The following is a 25,115-nucleotide window of genomic DNA, read 5'->3' as shown; positions in this document are numbered from 1 at the left end:
CTTGAAAAATTCTTTGAAAAATTAAAAAAATTTTGGCATTAAATATTTACCAGGGTATTGCGACTTAATAAACCTGGTTTGCGACCTTATATAGCTTTTATCATCTTCTGATCTTCCGGTTTGACTAACGGATTGAATATCCGGATATTCAAAATCAATCGTGAGATCTTCCTCCTCAATGTTGGGCTCCGTCGTCCTTGTGGCTCTGCTATACTTCCTCTCCTGTGCTATTTCGGTACGCGACATGTATTCAACGTTACCAACGGTCGGAGTCTCACCAATTCTTTCTAGACTATGATATCGCTCGTTCAATTTCGATGAAGATAGCCCGAGATTGGCGAGTTTTACCGGTGAAGGCACGATTTCTGACTGAAGAAGATTATCCAAACTTCGGCTACGTTGCTTCTCCTTCTCGAAGTAACGATCATTTAAAGCAGATTTCCTCGACAAGCCCATTTCCGTTGTGGTTTCCAAAATGACCTCATGCGATTGCTTTCGTATCTGCATATAACGTATCGTGTTTCCAAAGATTTAATAAAGAATTGATTAATTTATTAAACGTGAAATAAAAAAAAAAAATAAATAAATAGAAGTAATGTAAACAAATTGATTGATTCAAAATAAATCTATCTTTCAACAACATTTTTCAATAAAAATATACAATTATTTTTTTGATGGAAACGTTTCTTATTCTTTTAATTTGCACACAATTTTATGAAAAATGTGAATTATTGGACATTATTTAATTAAAAAAAAACAAAAAAATTATATGCATTCCCACGAATATTAATTTGATTCTTTTTTTACTTATAAGAAATCATAAGGTTAATTAAAATAATACATACAGGTAGTTTTGTGACGGGTGGTTGCGGTGGAGGCACTACTGGCCGCCTGGGTACTTGAATTTCCGGCTCGACAAGCTTGTCAACTATTTTTGGCACAGATTTCCTTTCCAAAGGTTGGAAAGTTTTTAGAATAGGAATTTCCATCTCCTGTTCCAACTCCCGAATGACTTGAGCGTGCTGAGGAAAAACATTATTTTTCAATACTAAAGCGTCGCGATTTAACAGCAATTATTTCTTCACTTCTACAATTCTTTTGGGTATATTATTCCATATAAGATTTTTATCTTAGAGAGATATCAATATGGAAATTTTCTTACTTCTCGTTTTTTAATGGGTGGCAAACTGTTCTTGCGTTGTTCCAAGAACATGTGCTTGGCGGCGGGGAAAGCTGGTGCCAATTCCATTTCCGAGATCAAGTCCAAAATATAGTCAAAGCCATTGGTCTCCGTCACGATGGCGTCCGGGCCGTCCAATTGATGGTTCCAGAGCGTGATGGTCCAACCAGAATTCTCTACTCCATGGTTCCGAACTGCGAGATTAGCCAATTCTTCACACGTCGTCCAAGAATCCATCGCGCATGTAGTTGTTTCGCCTAAAAAAACGAAAAGTTTCGCTCTATTACAATAGAATTTACATTACTCATTTATTTTTAAACAGAATCCAAAACGCTACTCGCCGTCATAGAAGCCAACACTGAGCGCCATATTTACGCGATTCCTGTTAGCTCGCCATTCTAGGACGCACGGCGGATAATTTCTGGATACCTGATGGACCGTTTGCTGATTATTATTCATCACACGATACACGGTCCTCTCGCCTTGCAACAGTTTGCGTTGGCAGTAGGCCTTGTAACCATCGTAGGCGTGATCGGAGACGTATCTGATAATTAAGGAATATATTAATTAGAGACAATTGTAACAACGGTATTCCGGTGTAAGCAAAAACACTTACTTCAAAAGATATTTGAAAAGCGTGGCACTAGGTTGAAACGCTGACAAGCAATTAGAGAGCAACAACCATCCTCTTTCTTTGTTAGCGTCGTTCTCATTTTTCCAAGTTTGATTCGCCAGCTGACATAGTATTTCGTCGCGCAGTTTCTCATTGACAATCCCTTTGTTAACAATATAGTCGCCCAACGCTTGTTCACGTTTACCATTAAGATTACTCTCGTTCATGAAGCGCAATATCATCTTGAAGATCATCAGGGAATCCGTGTAATCCTGATCGCGAGCTTTCGCCAGAAATGGCGTCTTGATCGGTTCGCGCTTCATCCCAAAGATATGGCTTTTGAAATAAATATTGGTAAACTTCGAGAATTGGTACTGATCGATGTCGGATGGCAGATTATAGGTATAATTCATTGGAATGACTTGACCGACAACTTTGAGAAGATTCCGCTCGGTGTGTGTTGGTTGCCAATCTGGAAAGTTGAAAAAAAAAAAAATAGAAAAAAAAAAGAAAACAGAAATTTCAAAAATATGAAAGACAAAATATTTATATAAATTTTATTTAATGTTATTTAAATATTTATTCCACTAAGAATAACATACCATCAAGTTTGCTATAAATAAAGGCTAGTTCTGCGGGAATCTCCAAGTGATTTACACCAGCAACAGCTCGCAAAGTCCTTTCCTGCTCCTCTCGTTGCTGTTTCGCCTTCGCTCGTTCCTTGCTGGCTCTCTCGATCTCTGCTCGCTTCGCCATCTCCTCCTTCAACACTTTAAATATCTGCCGTTGCTTCCTTCCTCTGTAAAGTTTCTGCGCCATCAGGACACCCTTCTTCATTGCCCGGAACTGCTTACGTTCACGGTAACCGCGGTACACCGTTTGTATCAGTACTGTGCTTCGAGAAATGTTGAGGAATCTCCTGCGCGCTAAGAAGCCTCTCGTGTATCTATAAGAGAAACCGTTATCGCGACATCCGGGAAAGATTCACACGTCTGATTCACATTAATTTCACTATTAGCAAGAAATAGGTATAGGTGAAATAAATTGAAAAGAATTGATTTCTGCGAGATATTAAAGAATTATGAAAAATTTTATACATGTGTGTGTTCATATATATATATATATATATATATATATATAAAATTAGAAATATAATAATTATTCTTTCTGTTAATTTTTTGTTTTGTTTTTTTTTTTTCTTTGCATAATTTGACACGTACCTTTGGACTGTGATGGCCGCTCTCTCTAGAATCAACGCTCTGTTGTATTCCAAGGCTCTTTCCAATGATTCGCGTAAGAATACTCGTGTAAGACCGAGCTGATATTGTGACTGCGCTTCTTTTGGAGCCGCTTTATCCAAAATTATTCTACAGAGCTCCTTGTTGGGCGCTCCTCTAGGCAAGTGCGTCGAAACAAGATAACGATACCGATCTACAAAATGTCCGAACAGAAGGCGAACCGGGTAGCCGGTTTTCCTGATGCGTATCGTCTCCAGCATTCCCGTATATCTCAACTGCTCGAGCACACATGGCATGTCGAATTTCATCGGCGCCTTCTCGGTATTTGGTTTGATGCAACGAACAAACCACGGATTACATCTACAAATGCGACAAAAAAAGGAAATGAAAACTTTAATATTTAATATTTAATATATTAAAACTTTAATATTTAAAATTATCAATATTTAAAAAAAATTGATGAAAATGTCAATCATCTTTTAAAGAAAGATTCTTTTAAATATTATAATATTTTTATAATTTATCTAAATTATTTAAAAACTTTTCTTTTTCTTTAATAATTAATAGCTTTCGCCAGTGTTTAACACAATCACACGCAATTTATACAGATTTATCATTTAAATTTTTTGGAGAGCTCACTGAGACATGGATTCTAAAAGTTGCTGAAGACTATCATGAAATCGAGCCGACACAGTTGGAGTTCTCGGCTTCATAGTGACAAATCTGCCATTTGGTTTATTCATAGTTTTATTAGCTTCGTGAGTGGTTCTGACGTGCTGGAACATCTTGCTAACCATCTGTAATTATCACCGTGTAATTGTATATTGCTATTCTTTCAGCAACCTGACAACCTAGACAATATGATAACTTACCGAAATCTTACTGCTGATCAGCAATTCGACTACATCCGGTCTTAAAGTATCCCTATTCTTATCTAAAAATCCCTCTACGTTATACCAGACCTGCCCGGCGTAATGCCTAATCGCAAATTCAGCGGAATTCATTCTTGGCCTGGAATACAGCTCACTTAGCGCGTGATTGTAATGGCATTTCTCCAAGAAAGAAAGATCCGTCGCTTTAGGAAAGTTGCTCTCGTCATCAAGCAGATGAAGAATGCCCACCGGTTTTTTCGCGATTAAATGGATGACTGGCAAATTATCCTGAGACAAATAGACAGATAGATAGGACAATTTCAAATTATGTCTGGGGGGAGGGGGGCTTATACGTCTATATTGATACGTTCCGTGAAAAAATTTGCGTTATGAATCGATATTATATTGTTTCCCCTAATCAATCTCACCGTATAGTTGATGGTAGTCCAATCGATTTTTTCCTTCGCATACTCCTGCTGCTCGAGCTTGAAAATATGTTTATTAAAATAAAACTGCAGATTCTCATTTGCATAGTTGATGCACAATTGCTCGAAACTGTTCTCCGTAAAGTTCTCGAAGCCGAAGATGTCAAGAATCGAAATAGCAGCCGTCTGTTTTGTGCCCTTGTAGACAATATGATTGACACGTGCGACTAGCCATGAAAAAAGAGAACTGTACAAAGCTTTTGCAAAAGCGTCTCTGGCATCAAGAGCTTGATCGATATTCAAAGCTGTGAAGACTCTCTCGTTTCTTGCTTCCTGCGATAATAAGTGGACTTATGCCTTATTAATTTAATGATACATCAAAACAATGTAAACGTTTAAAATATGTATAAAACGTTTAAAAAAAACAGGGTAAATTTCCTTTCACAAAACATCTATTGTTTCTTTGATGTACGATTAAATCGAAGCGGGAGATGTTCCGAAAAAATGAAAGACGACTTACTGTCGTCTTGGTAGTGAGCGCTCGGATGATGCCATCGGAATTTACTTGAAGAAGGTGCGCCGCCCAGCGTATTTCAGCATCGGAACCGACCTCCACGCCTTCCTGACCGTGCCTCATTTGCTTCCGGTGAAAGTAAACGTTCCCCAGATGCAATACGCTGGCTAGGATCTTGAAGATCGTGTCCTGCTCCTCGGATGAAAAACCGAGAACCTGCATGGCCGATAAGAGAGCTTTGAAATCTTGCACGTCGCTCTTGCCATCGATCTCACAATTTCCACCCTGGAACAAAAAGGTGAAAAAAAACTTTTATATTAAACCATATAATTTATTTTAAATTATTATAATTACAATTATTATAATTATTATAATTACAATTAACACTTATTAATAATTTTATGATTCCTCTGTCCGTTCTCTTTCTAAGCCAAAAGGATTTTATAATACGCTCGCACAAACACACCTGATTTAAATAAAAGTATTTGTCTGGTGTTAGCAGACCATATTTATCCCTGAGTTGCTGATCGAGTCCAGCTAGAAGTTCATAGAACACGTGATAGTTTCTCTCCTCCGAAGCTTGAGTCACTATCCTACTCTTTTCTAGAAGATATTGCGTTATTCTACCGCCTATGATCGCGCCGCTAAAAAATACAAACATCATTTGCGTGATGTGGCATTTCAACAAATCGACAAATTTCTATTTAATTGAACATTTTTTTTGAACACTTTCTTCAATATTACTCACTCTCTGAAATGAACCTCCAAGTACTTTCCAAATCGACTGCTATTGTCATTTCGTGGCGTTTTAGCGTTTCCGAAGCTCTCCAGGAGTGGCGTTGCCTCCAGAATTTGCTCGGTGACAAGATTATTTGGCGCGCGATTGACGGCCGCGAGATATTGCATCACCAGTTTCGTAGATTCCGTCTTCCCTGAACCGGATTCGCCGGAAATGACGACGACTTGATTGGCACTGGAGTTATTGGCTGCAGTCACTTGACTGTATGCGGAAGAGCCCACGGCGAATAAATGCCTGTGAAAAGAAGTGATATACAATTTTTTTTTTTTTTAGACATTATTTGATTTTTACTTGTGTAAAAAAATGAGATAAGCGTTAAGTAACGAATCAAGTTAAATTGATAAGTGTAAGTAAATCATTTATTATTAATAAAATAATTTTGACTTAAATCTTTTGGCTTAATCGATGTTTGCGATTTTTTTTTTATCTGATTGTATTCGTATAAGAATTTTGTAGAAAATAATACGGCTCAGACAAAAGATTCAAACATATTGTATAATCGATTTGTTTGAATAGTTCAAAGCCAAAAAACGAGCATCGAGTTCAAACACTCTTCAGTTTGAAGAATTCAATTTAAATTTAAATAGTAATCGTTAATGTTAATTTATTATATATAAAATTTGGACAGTACGCATTAGAAATAAAAGATCAGTTCTCTACAAGTTTTTTTTTTTAATTTTACACATGTGTCATAATGAATGACTTCAAACAGTTCAAACTATTCGAACATATTTTCTGTTCGAAAGATTTCAACTATTCGATGTTCGATTTTAATATTCAAACTATCCGAATTGCTCAATAACTTAACGTTTCTAAATATTAAAAAAATAGATAAAAAAATTAATACTAACGGTGGTAGTGTACCAAGGATCCGTCCCTCGTAAAGTTTCACTTGATCCAATCCGTAAATGTCAAACATTTTATATGGATTCACTGCCACTAGGATACTTCCTGTGTATGTCTAAAAATTCATCGTAAATAATTAAAATCAGCTGCTAACATTAGTTACAAATAAACGTAAATATACGACGTACGTAAATTAATTCTTTGTCGTAGCGGATCTTCAAGTTCCATAATAATGATGCCTCGTTTAGATCTCTGCAATTTATTCAATTTGTTTGACATTGGTATGTAACGATTAATAAAAATAAATATGTGACAATGTAGAGACTTACGTCAACTGAATCATGTCCTCCACACCATTTTGGCCTAAGTCCTGCCTGGGCTTCACCCCGCTCAGATTGGTGAGAGTGAAAACTTGTGGCTTAAAACGTAATTGTGTGCAATTATTTATCATTTTTCCGCACGAAGATCCAGAAAGATCGCGGTGTCCCGACAACAGACATTTGTATAATTCTTATGACAACTCGCGAGTCCGCGATTGCTCGGCGACACTTTCTTTTCAATTTCTAATAGCATAGAAGGGCCACGCGAAGAAAATGCCTAAAGACGTGACTTTCCAGCTAAATCGAATTTTGCAATTGTTCTTATCCGTATTTTCTCGGCATGTCTTATAAAGAGAATATCCGATAAAAAAAGGAGGATTCATGCGAATTCACATAAGAAGCGAGAGAGCCACTCACGTGAGACTTAACCGGATACCAGCTCGTCTGCGTTTGCAGTTGCACTTCCATTGGCGTCAATGGTAGCGGTTATTTCCGATAGATTAACGAAACGTTATCGTCAAATGTTACGAAATCTTTCGCGTTGATACTTACATATAAAATTATTCTAGTTTCTTTATTTAGAGAAAATCATTGCAACAAATTGAAAAAATTAGATATGTATATTCCATATATCTTAAAAATTTCCATTATATTTTTTTTTATTAAAAATAAAAAAAAATAATTCTTAATCAATATTTCAAATAAATACCACATCTTCTTTAAACTTTTTTAATAAATCCTATAATTTATTAAAGAACTTTATAAAAATAAAATAGGTAAGCTAAACTTTAAGCTTTTTGACTCATACTCTAATAGATATTAATTATTTCCTATTTATTTCAATTTTAAACCAATAAGTTTTAATTTCTAATGAAATGCCTGATTAAAAGGTTTATTTTGATAGAATAAAAAAAATCTAAAATACTCTGACGATGATAAATAGTTGCAAAAAATCTATGAAAAATATATTTTCTAAATTTAATGATCTTAGAATTTTCCGAATTTTCTATTGAAAAATGTTGAAGTCGTCGTTTCTCAAAAAACATGATTTGAATATTTCCTTAAAAATTACTAAGAATACAAAAAAAAAAAATATGTATTTTATTTCAGAAACTCTACTTTTTGTAACTCGGGTCAATTTTTATTCTATTGCAAATAGAATAGAAACTATCATGGAAAATTTTGATATTTAAGATATCTCAAGTATGGTATTTCAAGATGCTATACGTTTTTATTGAATGAATGGAAATCTTAAGACAACTTAAAATTAAATTTACGGTATTTTTAAATTTAAGATTATATAAATGCTGTTAAAAGCAAAATGCGATTCTACTATGCGTGTTTTGATAGTGTCCCAACGATTTTTTTTTAAAGCGGTTGCTTTACGCCAATGCACGCCATCATCTATAATGGGACACCGGTGAAGTGCAGTGCTGCAATTGGTGCACGACAATGGCGATGTGGAGAACACAAAGCAGGCGGGCAGGAAAAGCTACGCGTTGTTAAATGGCTTGCGATGGGGGTCGGTGTTGCATAATGAGGTGGTTGCCTCGTGTTAATGGAAACTACTTCAACGACGCGTGCGAATAATCCGTCTGTCAGTCATTTCACTTGGCCAGGCATAGCTCCTTTAAAATTCTAGCGTCACCCACAATAGAGAGATCGATGACCGACGGTGTATGATTCAACGCCCAGTGGCACGAACTTGAAAATCGCGCGCGCGAAGGACAAAAAAGTGAATGAAAAACGTGGAAACCAGATTGACAGGCGGGGCGCAAGCGCGCGACGTGTTTGTGTCTCTCTCTCTCTCTCTCTCTCTCTCTCTCTCTCTCATTCTCTAATTGCAACAAATTCAAATGCGCGAGGGCCGCGCTAGAAAGTCAAGAACCGACGAGCGGATTACTCGGATACCAACTTGCTCCACTCCTACCCGATCTGACGGTATCTGGAGTCATTTTAATCGTTTGACAATTGGCAATCGAGCTGAGTCAAAAGTTGACAAACGCAAGTTGACTTCAATACTCTGCTCCAAAAGAATTCGCACACGCGCGACTATTGGTACTTTCAAATACTATTATCGAATAGTAAAATCAACTTCAAATATATTCTTTTGGAAAAATCAAAAAATATAAAGACTTAAAATAAGAAGTGCCATATTTATGCAAATATTTAATTGAAGATACGTGAATTATAAAGTGTAAATTATGCTTTCTCGCATGATGTTACTTTTAAGGAGTGCAAAGTAACCGTTGCTCGAGACAGCATATTGTAGACAGAGAAAATCTTGTTTATCTATCGAAAGAGTGTGCTTGGTCTATCTTTCTTTCAGCTATTGAATTCTTTCACACCTATCATTCGTAATTATGCACGGTTAGTCTACAGGCGATTAGTAAGCGCTTTCTAGCCTTTCTATCTTACCTTGCCGGCAATCACCGCTTGGACCGAAAGTACATTGGCGGCTCTGTGATATTCCAGAACCTCGCCTGGCAGCACATGGCCGACGCCGGGATCGAACCACACCAACTCACCCTACACCCAAATAATATTATTGTATTCTAGATAAACAGATATAAGAAGAATGACATAGGTACATCTACTCTTGCTAATATTCAAATAATCCGTGAAATTTACATTTTTTTTTCTTTTAAAAATGGCCTTTCAGAAAATAAATTATTTCAACTTTCTCGCTAATCCCTTCAAAATTCATAGCGTATGTTTATATACATTTAAGATATTGATTAGAACAGATACAAGCGAAGATACAGATACAAGCGAAGATAAAGCTTCATTAGGCCTTAATATTTCTTTCGGCCTTCTAACTTCAAACCGTTTTCAAGTTCCACGACGGAGATCTACGCATTATGGAGGACGCCTGAACTCTCCTCTTTCCGGTGCAGAAACCAAATATTGATGACGACGTGTCTGGAGAATTAGAACGAGCGCTGTTTGCGTCGCTGAACGTTCGGGCGTGCGTCGCTGTCTTTCTCACGTAATTCGATCTCTCTTTGCTCTGCTTCGTCAACACTCGTCCGCTGGTCGAGACTCTTCTCTGCTCGTCCGCATTTCGCGTCAGTAGTCCCCCCGTCGACGTTTTCCGCCCGATCTTCATGTAATTCGGCAATGTTGTCGATCTTATTTCTGTTTTCGACCCTTCCGTTTGTCTCTCCATCGACAATCCGCTCTGCGATTTCGGTCGAGATTTCGCTTGCTTCTCACCAATCCACGTGGAATCTCTATAAGGACGCTTATTGCTGGACCAAGAATCCGTTCTTGAATCTTTTCTCGTAGACCAGGTGGAATCTATGCGGCACGTTCTTGCAGTCTCAAGATCGTTTCTTCCCGCTTTGAAATTACGTATACGATCGATGTCCGTTTTGGAGACCAATATAGCGTTATGCTTAACTCTAACCACGTCTTGATCTCGATCCTGATGTATCCTTCGCTCTAAGGAATCCATTTGATCTACATTGGTAATTATTCTGCGCCTAGACATCGTTTTGTCAATCGGTTCAATCAGTCTCTCTTCAGAGGGAGCTTGCCTGGAGGTCTTGCGCGCGACCTTCGCATAAATATCATCGCGAGTGACATCATCCGTGCACCTATATCGCTCAGGTGGATCAGGAATGGGATCCCGCAGGTGTCTGATTTTTATCGAAGTATCTACGCGATCTCCCGTTCCTTTCGTCCTGGAAAATTTGGTCGGAGTGCTCGAAGAAATCGCGGAGTCGCGCAACGCAGTCGCGCCGGTCGGTAGCGACATTTTCCGCCGGCGAATCCTTCCGTAGATCGGCGCTTCTCTCCCGGTAGCTTCCCTGACCCTCGAGGAGGAATACTCTTCCGATCGAGACGTCCTCGAAGGGTGTAGAATCTTCGGCAAGGTGGACGGCCGCGAGAGATCGCGATTCTCTTTAGCCGAACGAGCGGAATTCGGAAAAGACGCTGAAGACGCTGAAGTTCTCGCAACGTCCTTGAACTGTGAGCTCGCTTCTATGCTAGCACGACGTCGCAGAATATCCTGCCTAGAGACCTTCTTCAAAAGCGAGGAAGTGCGCTCGCTCTCCTGACGAGCTCTCCTGCCAACTGACGGCAACGTCCTCGGTCTCTTCTCGATCGGATCCTTTTCCGGCGTGGCGCGGATCGTCTCGGCCTCGTCTTCGACGCATCTACGCCGTAGAATCTCCTTCCTGGAGATCGCCATCCCGCGCGGCACCGTGTAAAAGATCTCGTGATCATTTCTCGCAACGATCGCATTTCGGCTTCCCGCATCTTTCGACGGCCGCCGCGCGCAAGTTCGGTACTCTTGCCTGCTATCCGCTTCCGGAGTGCAGGAATCCAGGGCGGAAATCGAATCTGGGTCTGGGCCGCTGCCGCTCGCATTATGCAACGCGCGTCTGCCGCGACCGCTGGATAACGGTTCTGCGCTCGAGTAGAAAGCTTCCGAAGAGTGTAGCGAAAAGTGACTTCGCGGGGTCGACGATCGACCCACGGACCAGCGTCGTCGTTGCTGTTGTTGCTTCGCGCCCGATCCCGGCGAATCCACGTTTGCCATCGCTGCCAGGAATATCGGCGATCGACCACTTCATATGCGCGGACGCGACATCGCACTTGCCCTTTCGTCAAAAAATTTCTTTCCTCACGTTCTTTCCCTTCGCGAAAGACCTCGTCGATTATATATTAACAACTCGGGTCTTCTATTCTTCTTAATTTTTTATTAGCTTCAAATACTCATCCAGCGTCCCAAACGCATAATGACGGACATTAAACATTATCCGCGGAAGATCTCTATTTATATATGTCTAATTATTAATTTTATTGAGTCGAATCTTTCCTGTACAAAATGTGTCGCATGTAAAATATAAATGATGCACAATATATCAAAACGTATGCTCACAGACGCACAGTCCCAATATGTTTGCGTATGAATTTTTATAAGGTTTTTAATAAGGTTTGTTTATCCTTAATATTTCAACTATTCCCACGATCCACAGTCCACAATTATACGACGCACAATTATGTGTACAAATTTCTTACGGTTCCTTTCCTCGTTTTTGTCTTTTCAAACATTGCGTGCAGAACGATTGCGTTTTTCCCTCAGTTCATAGCGACATCGAATTTCGATTGCCTGTCTTTCCTTTTTTCTTCTCTAAATTCGCTCTAAATTTAAATAACAATCTCGTCGGTGGATGATGGACGCGTGTAGCGTTTCAAGTCAATGCCCGCTGCGCACTCTCTCATGATGCGTCGAAATATATCGAATACACGCGACGCACGTCTTTCACTCGCGAGATCGTCGGAAGATCCGACGCTTCACTTCAAATTGACGTGACGTGACGTGACGTGACGTGACGATCAGACGTGACAGAAAGAATGTTTAAAGTCCCATACAAAATGACTCGAATCACTCTCTGCCTAGTCAAATATCAATTGCGTTTTACAATATAATTATTTACATATATAATTAATGTTAACGTTAATTATTTATTGAATTACGCAATCAATAATTTATAAGATTATAATTCATTAGAACGTACAGTATGTTTTATATATTGTTTATATTTAATATTTGCTATTTATTATTTGTGAAACGTTACTCGTGCATAAACACGATTTTAACACCGTTTATCACATAAAAAACGAAAAAAAAAAAAAAAAACGAAGCGAAAAACGGGTCAGGCACGTCGCGGTCACCCAAACAAGTTTTCAGTTAGATACCAGTTGTCTAGTAGTCGCGTAGCGAGAAAACCGCTTGGTCGTTCGGCTATAGAGTTGTATGACCAGTAAAACAACGTCACATAAAGTTTTCCCGTTTTCCAATTGAAACCTGCGTTGTAGCCGTCGAATATTTCAGGGTGAACCGTCGTCCGTCCACATTCGTCGAGACTTCACATTCCTCCATGTTAGCCTTCATCCGACATCCGCACATTTCCGCACATGTACCGCTTTCCGCTGTGTCCGTCCATCGCGTTTTCCTCACATTTCGTGTTATTTATTTACAGCGATCGCGCCAATCAGGTCCTATCTTGAGGAGTCTTGTCACGCTCGGCGTTCGCGACCCAAGTCGTTGAACGATGGGACTCGCGTTGTCGCGCGCATGTTAAATTCGGCTTAAAGAAGTTAGGAGGCCATGCAGACGTCTATCGGGCTCATTGGGTCAGTCGGCAAAAGTCTGTGCCGCACACGCGGAATTCGTTAACGGTGCCCGGCGATGTCATCCTTCGGTCCCGCCGATGCTCTCACCCTCCCCGCCATCGCCGTCCGTCGCGACTTACGAAAGCGACCCTTCCACGGACGAAGAGATTCCTCGGAGGGAAAGGCCCCCTTTCCCTCGCGAGACCGAAGATGATCGCGCGATGCGGACGCTAGGATGTTCGACGCGGCACTGGAAGTTACGGGTCTTCCTTCCCTCTCCGCAACAATTGCCTCTGGTATACGCAGTGGCGTATATATGCGATCTTAATTGAGACACGCTAATTAGGCCGTACCCGAAAGGGATCCATATTTCCCGACCGGATGTGCTACTCTGTTCTAATCGTGCCGTCGCACTTTCCCCGTATCCTTGGCCTCATCTCGCCAATCTTGTCTCGTTCATCATCTCGTGGCGGGAGCCTTCATTCGCGTCTAGACCGTCATCTAACGTGATGGAAATCATAAGCTGCCGGCGCCAGTGGATCGAAGCGCTTTGGGGTGGAACCAAGCGTGCCTCTCTTTTCTTATATAAATTACGCGCTAAATATGCGCGCGCGCGCGCGCCGGTATTATATACAGATGGCTGCCAAGGCAGGCGCAGGAACGCGAAGGGAAGTGATTCTGCCTAGCGGCCGTGGCGAGTTGCAGAAGAGCGATAGAAATTGTCGATTGCACGACGAGCGCAACCGCAAGATGGGATCGATTATTTTTTTCTTCTTACGACGACGTCGGCTTGTTTTATCGACATAAACAGACTTTCCGGCGTTACATGTAATCTTTTCTGAATTATTGCGTTCCTTAAAATTGGAGAAAAAAAAGAGGAAGCAGCCTTACGACATCGTTTCATCTGAATATTGTTTTTATTGGTGAATAGAGGATGAAATATTCGGACTATAAAAGAAGTCGTGGCACAGCTCATTAAATCCCTAATAGCTTCACGTCTTTATTTTCCCGATAATACCCGTTATTTAATATCCATTTCAATTTTGTTAATGCCCTTCTACTATACTCGTTCCTTGGCGTACGGAATGCTTCCTTAATTATTCCGCTCATTATTCGCGATTGGATGCGCGGGGAGCGAAGTAAAAGTGAGAAGCCACCATTGCGCCGACCCGCTCGCGATGCATCTCTGCATTCCAAACGCATCCGCCTGGCAAAATTTTTCAATTTGTATCTCTATGTTACCACTATCGTTCCTATATAAGTACAGTTGAGTTTAAAAATAACCGAGTTATCGAGTCTCAAATTGATTCCATCAAAATTCACTCGTAAAGCGAAACAAAAGCCCACATTTAATTACACATTTCAGTCGGCTTACAATTCAAAAGTTTTACTGATATTTCGAGACGCCTATATATTATGTTGAAAAAGAAACCGATTTCTTTAAGTTTACAAAACAATTTATTGTTTGATATCTTTTATCGAAAAAGTTTTATAACAAGTGCACACACTTTAACAGTCGAGACACGTATATTTTTTTAAATGCGCTCACTTCTAACAATCCTTCAAGTTTCCTCAGCAATCTCATACGAAAATCCATTTTGTAAGCTAAAGTGTTTTTCTCCAATTCTATCAAAGTCAAAGATGATCGGTGCACGGATCTATCGTTGACTAAGCATCGAAATAGGCGGACGAGGCGTTCGAAAGTGTTGCTGCGAGCAGCAATGCAATTGCGTGTGCGCAGATCATTGACTCCGACCACGCAGCGATCCCACCGCGGTCGTGACCACGTAAACATTGTGTAATGCCGTGACAATTCAAAAATTATTGTTGTCTTACGGTTTATAAGTTCTACGAGTTCACGAGTGAGAATTGCGAGGAATAACAATAAGCGAGGAATAACAATTTTTCTTTCATAAAACGTCACTCTCTTCGCTATCGATATCTTCGATTATATATACTTTCCTTAATAAAGTAGCACAGCACTTTAGAAACGTTCGGTATTTGTTGCGCGCAACACTCGCAACACGTGTTTATTGTTGCAGCCATGTAAGAACAACTCACGACGCGAGTCCAAGTCTCCCAAGGTACATAGTTAATAAATATCAACTCACCTTTTGCCACTCGCCGTACATCTTGGAACGACGTTAAATCGACCTCCGTGTGAAAGTATCCGTCATTTTGCGTCAAGCGATTGTTCTGGAACAAAAAAACGACTAATTATTTTGAGCCAAAAAATTATTATCGCTTATAATCTGTGAAACTCTTCAAGACACCGATCTGATCTTAAACAAGAAATATTAGCCGATCGCACTGATGGAAATATCGTCCCCGGTTGCTGCTCAGGTATTCCCCCCCTCCGCCCCCTCCCTCAATTATTCCGCAACTTCCAGCACGGTTCAAAGAATATCAATGTTCAGCTCTAAATTCTTTACAGTTGTATGACAAGTTTTTTATAGTTGTATTATCACACAAAATACACACACACACACACACACACACACACACACACACACGCGCGCGCGCGCGCGCGCATATATACGTTTATTTTAAATATTCGAAAATATTTTGAAGCTACAGATGTACTACACAAAGGAAAAGACGCTTTTGTTTTATCGCAAGAATCACACAATTATCATTAAAAAATTCAGATAATTTTCATAATGTTACAAATTTAACTTGTGTTCGAAGAAATATTCATTAGTTCAACGCGTGAGCGCGGCTTGATATCGATCATAATTATACGTTCGGAAATATGGGAAGTGTCGCAACTGAGTATTCAGCTCCGCAAGATCGAGATACACACGATCACGCACGTATCTGTATTTCTATGACGTGTACGAGATGTATAAATATCATTTATGCATTCCATTTTTATCTTTTGCTCATTACAATATGATTCTACTGTTATTGTACAAAAATGATCTTGTTTTTCTGAAATGCATTAAAATATTTTAATGATTATAGAGCGGAAAATTGTAAATACGAGAAAACTATGAAACCAAGTTGTATCACTTTCTCTCTCAATTCTATCATTTATATTTTATCTTCTAAGAATTAACATTGGCACATTTTGCGTATCTTTATCTTGCCAGCTATTTTTATGATTTTTGCGAACGATTGCCATAATTATTATTTATTGTTATTTATTCTTATTTCATATAGTTACATTTGAGCTTAAATTTAGGTTTATACAAAATTTTAGAATACGATTATTATTCTCAAGATAATAATTTTATAGTCTATCGTACAAGACGTCTCTTCTTAATTCCGTCAGTCATGTTATTTCTTAATTATTGATGTGACATATTTCGCATATCTCTGCATATTTCATCAGTTATTATATTTTTTCTAACAATAGTCATAATTATAATACATTTGTTATTTTTTACGCGGTCACACGTACGATTAAATTTTCTGGTTATGAAATTATTATTTTCAAAATTCAAGGCGATAGCCTCATAAATCATCCAAACTATTTCGTTCGGAATTCCGTTATTATATGATCTCTTAATAATGGATGTGGCACATCTAGCATATCTCTATTCCATCAGTTATTATATTTACGATTTCTTCTAATTGCCATAATTATAAATTCTTATTTTTGTTATTTTTCGTATATTGTTACATTTGCAATTACATTTCTTAGTTTTTACAAAACAATTCAAGGCAATAACCTCATAAATCCAAGTCATCTCGCTCTTAATTTTATTTACATCTTTTAATAATTAATGTGACACATTCCGTATATCTTTATTTTTCTAAACAATTGTATTTTTATAATTTCTAAGAATTGATATACAGTACCAATTCTCGTATTATTGTTGCTTCATAATTTTACAAATATAATTATTATCAATTAAACAATGTTTATGATTAAATAATGTTTGAACTTGAATTTTTTGATTACAAAAATGATATCGTTTTCGAGACATAGCCCCCGAGGGCCATAAGCCATCCGGCCCTGCACTTTGCATCGCGTTGCAACGTGTGAGTGAACGTACACTCACGTGCGTCAAGCGCGGCGCGGATAAATCTCTGCGGCTATAAAGCTTCTAGTAAAAGTAGCAAACGGCCGGCGTCCTTCTCCAGCATGCTCACCGCGGAATGTATTTCGCAATTTTATGCTAATTTGGTTAGTCACCCTCGATCAGCACGGCAAAACTCGCGATCGCGGCTGCGAGAGGACGCGTGGGTTAGAGATTATTGCTGCGGGACAAGATACCGATGACCGAAGACAATGGCGACGACGACGACGATGACGACGACGACGACGACGACGACGACGACGACGATTTGGCCTTTCGACACCGCTGACTGTTCATTGTCCATCGCGCTGCGATGTCTTCTATCTCTACGTCGACTCTTTTGGTGGATCCGGCTCGTCGGTAAACGGCAAAATGGCCGACCGGTTTCGCGAGACGGATATTCGTGTCGCGCGTCATTCTCTTCTTCTGTCAACATGAATGTATTTAGTGCCTAGATCGACTCTCCTATGTATAAAAGCTTCTAAACGTTTGTAACGGGAATTGGAAAGAGACCAGAGTTTAGAAAATTGGAATTAGACTTTTACAGGGGCAGTGGGTCGTCCTACCTTTTTTCCGTAATGATTTAAGTAAATGAATTAATACATATGTATAATGTAGAATATAGATGAATATGATTTTTGGTTATTGCAGGAACTCACAGAAAATTATACTTTTTGTGAATCTATATATATATTTTAATGTTTCTGTAATATTCAACTGTGAGAAATATGTATATATTGATATAATTTTCTGAAAATTGACTCTTTCTCTCTCTCTCTCTCTCTCTCTCTCTCTCTCTCTCTCTCTCAAATTATCATTTTAGTGATATTTGAATTAAATAATCAACATATCTTGAACAAATCATAACATATCATAAACAAATTAAAATAAAATAATTCGATTCTTCTTAATTCATTAGCCTATACAAATTAATAAGCAAGTTAGATATAGATTGAAATATTAAACATATCTTATTTTACAATATATGATTTAATAGGAATCTTTTTATGTATTCCTTTTATTAAAAAAAGATGTTAAATATATGAAAATTTTGAATTTCCAAAATTTAATTTAAGATTTATCATTAATCGGTGATTAATAAAATATGTAAATATAATGTTAATAAAAAATCCGTTTAGTATTTAAAAAAAATATATTTAAAAAAAAATTAAATTTGGAGATAATATAGATTTTTTCATAAAATAAAAATTGTTAAAAACTTCCGTCTACAGAGGGAAAGTGAAGCTATGAAACGAAAACAATTCAATTACATAATAAGTGTATCAAAAATATTCAGTTTTCGATATGAGAAACTTAAACGAATATCTATCTTTTTTCTTTTAATAAGACAATTATGATTATAATATATTAATTACTTTTAATAACATACTGAAATAGAAAGAAATCAACTGTATATAAAAAATGCAATTTCTGAAGCTGCTCTTATGTTTCGCCATGCGGCATTAATTAAGAAATATATGCAAATCAGATTTTTAAAGAATATCAAGTATATAATAACATATCTCTTCGGTCAATTTGCTTTATTTAAGTCTCGTAAAGCTCGTATATATTTATATGTAGCAAATCATTAAAATATTAAAAAAAAACGTAAAAATTTCATAAATTATTCTACTATTTCTTCTAAATATCTGCACAGAAACTAAGCACAATTCTCCAAACCGTTTAAGAAGTATCAAATTAAATTTTTAAATTTACATTGATTCTTACAGATAGAAATCGCGTATTGCTAATATAGAAGCTAAATAACATATTTAAGACACATATCTTATTTTAAAATTATTAATTTGATATACATAATTATCTTATAGTTTATGTTTCATTTAATTTATTCAATACATATAGTAACTCAAAATTTTCCTATGAATTATTAATATTTTTTTTTTGTAATTGATTTTAGAAGGCATTCATAACCAAAACCGTTTTGTTGTCCATTAGGAAAAATGTTAATTATTAATATTTTCTTTCATAGAAATGTTAGATTTTTATTATGTATTATTTTGCTCATACTTTAACTTTTTTATAATTCAAATTTATTTATTTTGTATTCGAAATAGTATAAGAATTGTTTTTTTTTTTTTTTAATTTCGAACTTTTGCTACTATTGTATGTACATGCATATTGTTTCACTGTCTGTGTTAAGGGGTGAGATCTGAAGGGATAATAAATCTCTACCTTTCTTTGTTTCTCTCCGAGAGACAATCTCGCAATAGGCATTAATGGTGGCGAGAGAATAGGAACTCTGCGATGCGAGTTATCCAGGTCAGACAGAGAAAGCAGCAGCCTGACTGCACGGTGATACAAGGATCTTATGTAATTCATAATCGCACCTCTCTCGCGGCTATCGAAACAAGAGTCAGCCGGGAGATTAATCATACGTGATCCTGTCGCTAGTACTGCCTTGTTTCAAAGTCACCGTTACACCCAAAGCCAAAACCATTCGACCGAATCGAGCGACACCGTATTCCCAATCGGGCATGCCTCTTGCACTTAATTCAATTCGCGACCGACCTGACCGATAAGAAAGCAGCTTTTAGGAAGTACTTTCTCTCTCCGAGTTTTTATTATTCGCTTCGTATCATTCACAATCGGACTTTCGTGCTACGCCAAATGGCGAATCGTTCGCGTGCGATCGCACTGCGTTTCCTCGGCGTCAATCATTTCCGCCTGTTATACTTCGTATAAAGAGATCATTACGACGATCTTTAGAATTAAGTGAAATTCATAGTATCAAAATTTCTAATAATTCAGCGTAAAATTGATTTACGTAAAATTTTTTCCGAGTCGAAATTTTTCTCCTATTTTTATATTACTATTTTATTCCTGAAAACTTTTCCTTTAAACTGCCATAATAAAAATTTGTTTTTTCACTGCTTATTCCAAACTAATTATTATTCATTTTAGAAATTCCTATAAATTGAATCCTATAAATTGAATCTAACATAATTGTTTAGAATCTATAAATATTTTAAACCAAGATATTAAAAAATAAAAATAAAATATTGACTTGTCTCATGTTATTTCGATATTATTGTTATCCAACTTTGAGAAATAAATTTTCAAATTTTCAAAAAGCTTGGTGTGTCCAAGTATCAAAATGTTAATAATTAATAATATGTAAATATGATATTCTTAATAGTCGCGTTTAAATATAAAAGATAAACTTGCATTAAAAAGCAGATTTTGTAAAACGTTTACTATAAATTTTGTCTGTAACATAAATAGAAATATAAGATAACTTGCAAATAATATATGATAGTAGATTGATTGCAGAAACCGAATCTGCCATTTTATAAACAATTAAATAGAATATATAATTGAAACTGAATATATAATTGTTATATTGTAGATTTTGCTAGCAATCTGCTGTCAAATTATGTCGCTAGGCTAACGAAATACTTAATGCTTAATGTATATACAGACACTCTACTTGTATTTGCTGGCAAACTGTTAGTATACTGCTAACTTTTGCTTACTGAATATTATGTACCATTTAATTAATCTAAAAATCCAATTTAATATCTCTTTCACTTTTTAACTGCCAAAACTCAATTCAACATGTTACGTCATGCCTTTAGATTAGCGCTTCCTGGTAAACTCCTTCGCTTTCCTTCATATTTTATGAAATAATTTTTTAAATCAATGTGCGCAAATACAGCATAAAATTCTTTAAATTATCGTCGACGAGCGTTACTAATGATTTACTGTTATTTGTGTACAAATTACTACCCAAAGCAAAAATATATTATAAAGTCAACGTACAAGCCTTTTCACAACGCATTAATTTAATTGTCGTTTCCGCCTTCTCATAACTTCAAGCAGAAGGAACTGGGACTTAAAAGATAAGTAAGCGCCATTAATGGGAGAACGTTATCTTCCACGGTTGTAGACTGATGTATTGTCCTTGAATACTTTCGCCTAATTGTGCGTCGGGCGGAATGTCGTGCGCCGCGGCACGCCATTTTAAAGTCAACGGCATGAACTTTGTTCCGACATTTGCGAGGTAGACAAATCCCTCGCAGTACTTGGAATCATCTCAATTAGAAATCTTCTGAGTCCCGCCGCATTTCGAGTCATTTCGCGCAAATCTACGAAATCGATTTATATTTTTTTCTGGTATTAACCTAACTGTTTCTTGTTATTTATTCTCATTACATTGCTCACATGATTACACGGTCAGCGACGAACACGGGCGACAAACGGCACGCACGAGTACACGCATACAGCTAACTTCAGAATCCTAGCTAAACTTCTTGATTCTCAAGTGGCCTAGTGAGATCCCGATGCATAAGAACTAAATTAATGTTAATTTAACCTTTGCTCGTCCTTTGAAACAAATATGCAGGTCAGCTCTCTTATTCAGTAATTTGTAACAATTTTATTGATAATTTCGCTATCATTAATGCATAGTTGTGCAACTATTATACGATACATTTTGTCTGCATAAAGCTTTTAATGCTTATAAAATATACATAATAAATTACAGAATAAGGGCACAGGATTTGAAATTTTTGACGGCACACAGTACTACATTCATTCAAATTAAATACATTCGATTTTCACATCTTTTTAATTCAAAATAATACATGATTCGACGTGTCATGACAGATATCTAAAAAGTAATTCTAAAAGTAATATATATATATATATATATATATATATATATATCTTCTAATAAAAATCTTCTTTTTAACAAATAAATTCTTCTATTTTCCTTAAAATTAATGAATAGAGATTCAAAGCACACACGAAAATTTATTGGAAAAATCAGAATTAAAGAATAAAACATTTTTACATGAGTATAATTATTATTTAAATCTTTTTCGATTCGACGTTCATATAATTTTAACATCTTTTAACATCTTTTAAGCTTAATGTATAATCCACACTATAAAGAAAAAAAAACAATATTACAAATTTTATTTTTTTTAAGATTTCATTTAAAATTTTATTTTGTATATGTATTTTATTTGTATTTATTGTAACCTTTTTTAAATATCCATAGATTTCAACTTTTATTTTTGATATAAAAAATTATAGATTATAAATATTATAAATACTTAATTCTTCACAAATTATTATAATTTTGTTTTAAATATCATAAACTTTATTTTTCTCTTTTAACATTGAAAAATTATAAATAATCCTTTATCATGTATATCATCTTTATTTATCATCTTTTATTTATTTTATTACCGATATACCGAAATAGTTTTAAATAATAACAAAATATATATTTATTGCTTTTACAATAATAGTGTTCCACTTCACAGACTATATTGAAATATCGTTTCAATATGTCTCGAAAGCAGAATTTTTCCGAAGAATAATTATAGAAGCTGATTTTGAAATGAGGTAATCTCGTGTCATTATAGCGATATATCGATTACAAATGCGATGATACGCGCGGAACGTATCCGCGAGACGATATCGTCGCGACGGGCGTCGATGTCTCCGGCGTGGTATCTTCGATACCGCTTATGCGGGAGAGATCGATCGCGCGACGTGCCGATCGCGAAGCTACTTTCTCAGACTGTTTCCCGTGATCGAGAACTCACCTCTGAACGCTGTGTCGCTGTGCTTTCTGACAGAAGCAGGATTCTTGCACGGAGTTGAAATAATCAACCGGAAAGGAGGACGAATTTTCAATCGGGCGACGTAACTGAGATTCCACGCGGTCCGCGGAGGAATACGAGAGCAGCGGCAATCCAATGAGGAACGTTAGATCTCGCTTCGCGTACGTTATTTCACAGGATACCGCTCCGAAACTGCACGCGAACTGCAGGCCCACCCCGTCGTCGCGATATTTCGACTTCTTTTTTTTTTTTTCTATCCAAGCGTCGCGGACGATCGAGCAACGACTGGCTTCCACGACGCGATTCCAGATCGTGGTATGCGGTCGCTCGACCTCGCCTAAGAGGAAGGTAACTCACACTGCCACCATGAGGAGCCACCGTACGCCGTGTTTGTACCGTTACGCATGCGGTCCCAGGTTACAGGTGGATCCAAGACCTGAAGAAACCTGTAGAGCGACCGGTTTGTCAGAATTTGTCACGAGTTTTGAAATGTTTGAAACATCCTATAGATTGCCGACGGGACAGCGACGTTCCTAGTATTTCTGAATCTTGCGCTCTCCTCGATCCATTTTAAGATCAACTAAAAATTTTAAACAAATGCACACAGAAAGTGTACGTACGTACATTTTGGTCTTTTTATATCTTTTTCTTGTTATATCTTTGCGTACTTGCCGCAGCTTGTCTTATAACAATATTATAATAATAATATAGGAACCAGCGTGCAATACGTGCGTGTGACATGTGTGTTTAATGCATATAAATTTATTCGCAGACAAATATATTTGGTGAAGAAACGGGTAATTGATGCGGCAGCTCTCACGTTTCGTGGTCCAGTGAGGATTCCTCGAAGTAAGTTATATTTGGGCCCGCGCACGTCATATCGCGTGCGCCACGTTGTAGGTGCATGCAGGTGTGCATTTCCCTCATCACCCGCATACATTTCCCAAATATGATACATACGACTCGCGGATAGGATACTCGATCGTTGGGCAATTACCAGAATCTCTTCGATGAGGTCATTTAATCGGCGGCCGTTGTCCCCGAAGACTGATATGGAAGAAAATCCTTTCTAAAGATCTTTGGCATCAATTCATATTGATAACCAAATTTTGACAAGGCATTAATGAAATTGGAAAAATTCCTAACAATCGGAGAAAATGGAAAGAAAAGGATTCGATAATAAAAATCTGTTGGCAAACGCTAGATAATTTCAACGATTCTGATATAGAGCGAGATATAGAGCGTTTGATTTACTTAGAATTTTTCAACAGATATTCATTATCGAATCTTTTTCTTTCCGCACACACACACACACACACACACACACACGCGCGCGCGCGCGCACACACGCACACACGCACACATAAATCTAGATAATATATCACATAATATTACATACGCACATTCGCACACGCCAATATGTAATTAAACAATTGTAGAAGAATTTAAATTATATATTAAGAAATTATATGTTAATAAAAAAAATGTTATGATACATACAATTAGTGAGAATAATAAGTATAGCTAAGCTTATCACGTTTTTAATGTGAGACAATGTGAGACATAATAACAAAATATTACAGCTAAAATATATTCTGTTATATGTTTTGTATCTTATATAATTTATAAAAATATAGCATATATTTTTAAAATTGGAGCTAAATAAACTCTTTTTATTCATTTCTTATTTCTGTCTCATTTCTTGCTTTAACACATAAATATAAATACAATAAATAAAATTAAAAAAAGATATAAAGTATAATGTAAAATTTTTTTATCAATATAATTAATACTTATAACACAAGAATATCCAGAATAATTGAAAATGCTATATTAACTTGTCCAGATAATCTTACTCTATTCTTAATAACGAAAATTTTCGTATTTGCATTAATAGGAAAAATAAGCAAAAATCAAGTATCAAAAGTAGCGGTTTGCCTTCTGAAATCCCGCTATGTTAACGGGCTGAATCATAATTGTTTTTTTCACTTTTGCGGCTTTCGCGTGTTTCACTTTATTTTATATCGCGCGACTTATCGATGATTTAGCCAACTTTTATTTAGCAAACGTAACAAGCAAGCGACGACGCCGTTATTTTTGTACAGACATTCCTGATCACGTGGCAAGTAAATTAAATCAAGTCCACCTTGCCGCAGACGTGATGAGAATGGGGGAAATAGGTAATGGGATATGCGTTCTACTAATTTTATTGCCATAATGTAACAAAATGCGACATTATTTACATTACTTATTCAGAATATCACATGTTAATAACTATTAAAATTCTTTAATCTGTAAAGGATTTCTAACAACAATTTGAATTTTTAATTATTCAGTTTAAATAAAAAACTTCGTATAAATATCAAGTTTGAAGAAAAAAAGTAATCACAACGAAACGTTATCATACAAAAACGAAATGAATTCGTCGCTCCCTCTGTAATTTGTATTTTTAATTTTTTGATTATTTAAAAAACGTTAACATAAAGAATAGCAATTTTGATCGCCAATTAGCTATCCGAAATCTAATTGGCGACCACTGATCGATCTCTCGAATTCCTGT

General features: G+C 36.8%; 2 protein-coding genes across 4 annotated transcripts in view; both read right to left on the bottom strand.

Moving 5' to 3' along the window:
* LOC105429930 (Myosin 10A) overlaps positions 1 to 22,911 on the bottom strand; it is a 44,756-nt gene extending 21,845 nt beyond the window's left edge. For 2 of the 3 annotated variants that reach the window (XM_011643189.3, XM_011643190.3), the window contains exons 1-19: positions 22,538 to 22,911; positions 15,048 to 15,132; positions 9,226 to 9,336; positions 6,817 to 6,905; positions 6,676 to 6,739; positions 6,493 to 6,602; positions 5,591 to 5,875; positions 5,309 to 5,486; positions 4,849 to 5,127; positions 4,332 to 4,661; positions 3,904 to 4,191; positions 3,671 to 3,828; positions 3,014 to 3,391; positions 2,396 to 2,739; positions 1,797 to 2,265; positions 1,522 to 1,724; positions 1,163 to 1,437; positions 846 to 1,022; positions 51 to 501 (exon numbers count right to left, since the gene is read on the bottom strand). In XM_011643189.3, the coding sequence (XP_011641491.2) occupies positions 51 to 501; positions 846 to 1,022; positions 1,163 to 1,437; positions 1,522 to 1,724; positions 1,797 to 2,265; positions 2,396 to 2,739; positions 3,014 to 3,391; positions 3,671 to 3,828; positions 3,904 to 4,191; positions 4,332 to 4,661; positions 4,849 to 5,127; positions 5,309 to 5,486; positions 5,591 to 5,875; positions 6,493 to 6,602; positions 6,676 to 6,739; positions 6,817 to 6,905; positions 9,226 to 9,336; positions 15,048 to 15,068 (4,210 nt within the window). In that variant the 5' untranslated portion in view covers positions 15,069 to 15,132; positions 22,538 to 22,911. The remainder of the gene's footprint in view (positions 1 to 50; positions 502 to 845; positions 1,023 to 1,162; positions 1,438 to 1,521; positions 1,725 to 1,796; positions 2,266 to 2,395; positions 2,740 to 3,013; positions 3,392 to 3,670; positions 3,829 to 3,903; positions 4,192 to 4,331; positions 4,662 to 4,848; positions 5,128 to 5,308; positions 5,487 to 5,590; positions 5,876 to 6,492; positions 6,603 to 6,675; positions 6,740 to 6,816; positions 6,906 to 9,225; positions 9,337 to 15,047; positions 15,133 to 22,537) is intronic. The other variant, XM_089073369.1, reaches the window with a different exon arrangement.
* Positions 9,550 to 12,702, bottom strand: LOC148937333 (uncharacterized). Its single transcript, XM_089073370.1, has one exon. It carries the CDS (start codon positions 11,354 to 11,356, stop codon positions 9,629 to 9,631), a length of 1,728 nt encoding a protein of 575 aa, XP_088929496.1. The 5' UTR covers positions 11,357 to 12,702; the 3' UTR covers positions 9,550 to 9,628.
* Positions 22,912 to 25,115: the final 2,204 nt, after the last annotated feature.

Source organism: Pogonomyrmex barbatus, unplaced genomic scaffold (genome assembly GCF_055798465.1).
Source record: "Pogonomyrmex barbatus isolate J1 unplaced genomic scaffold, ASM5579846v1 scaffold15, whole genome shotgun sequence".
NCBI classification, from domain to species: Eukaryota; Metazoa; Arthropoda; class Insecta; order Hymenoptera; family Formicidae; genus Pogonomyrmex; species Pogonomyrmex barbatus.
Note: the sequence above shows the minus strand (reverse complement) of the source record. Positions and strands in the feature narration are given on the sequence as shown.

Coding starts and splice junctions, on each gene's coding strand:
- LOC148937333 (XM_089073370.1), bottom strand. CDS start 11,356: ATGGCAAACGTGGATTCGCCGGGATCGGGCGCGAAGCAACAACAGCAA.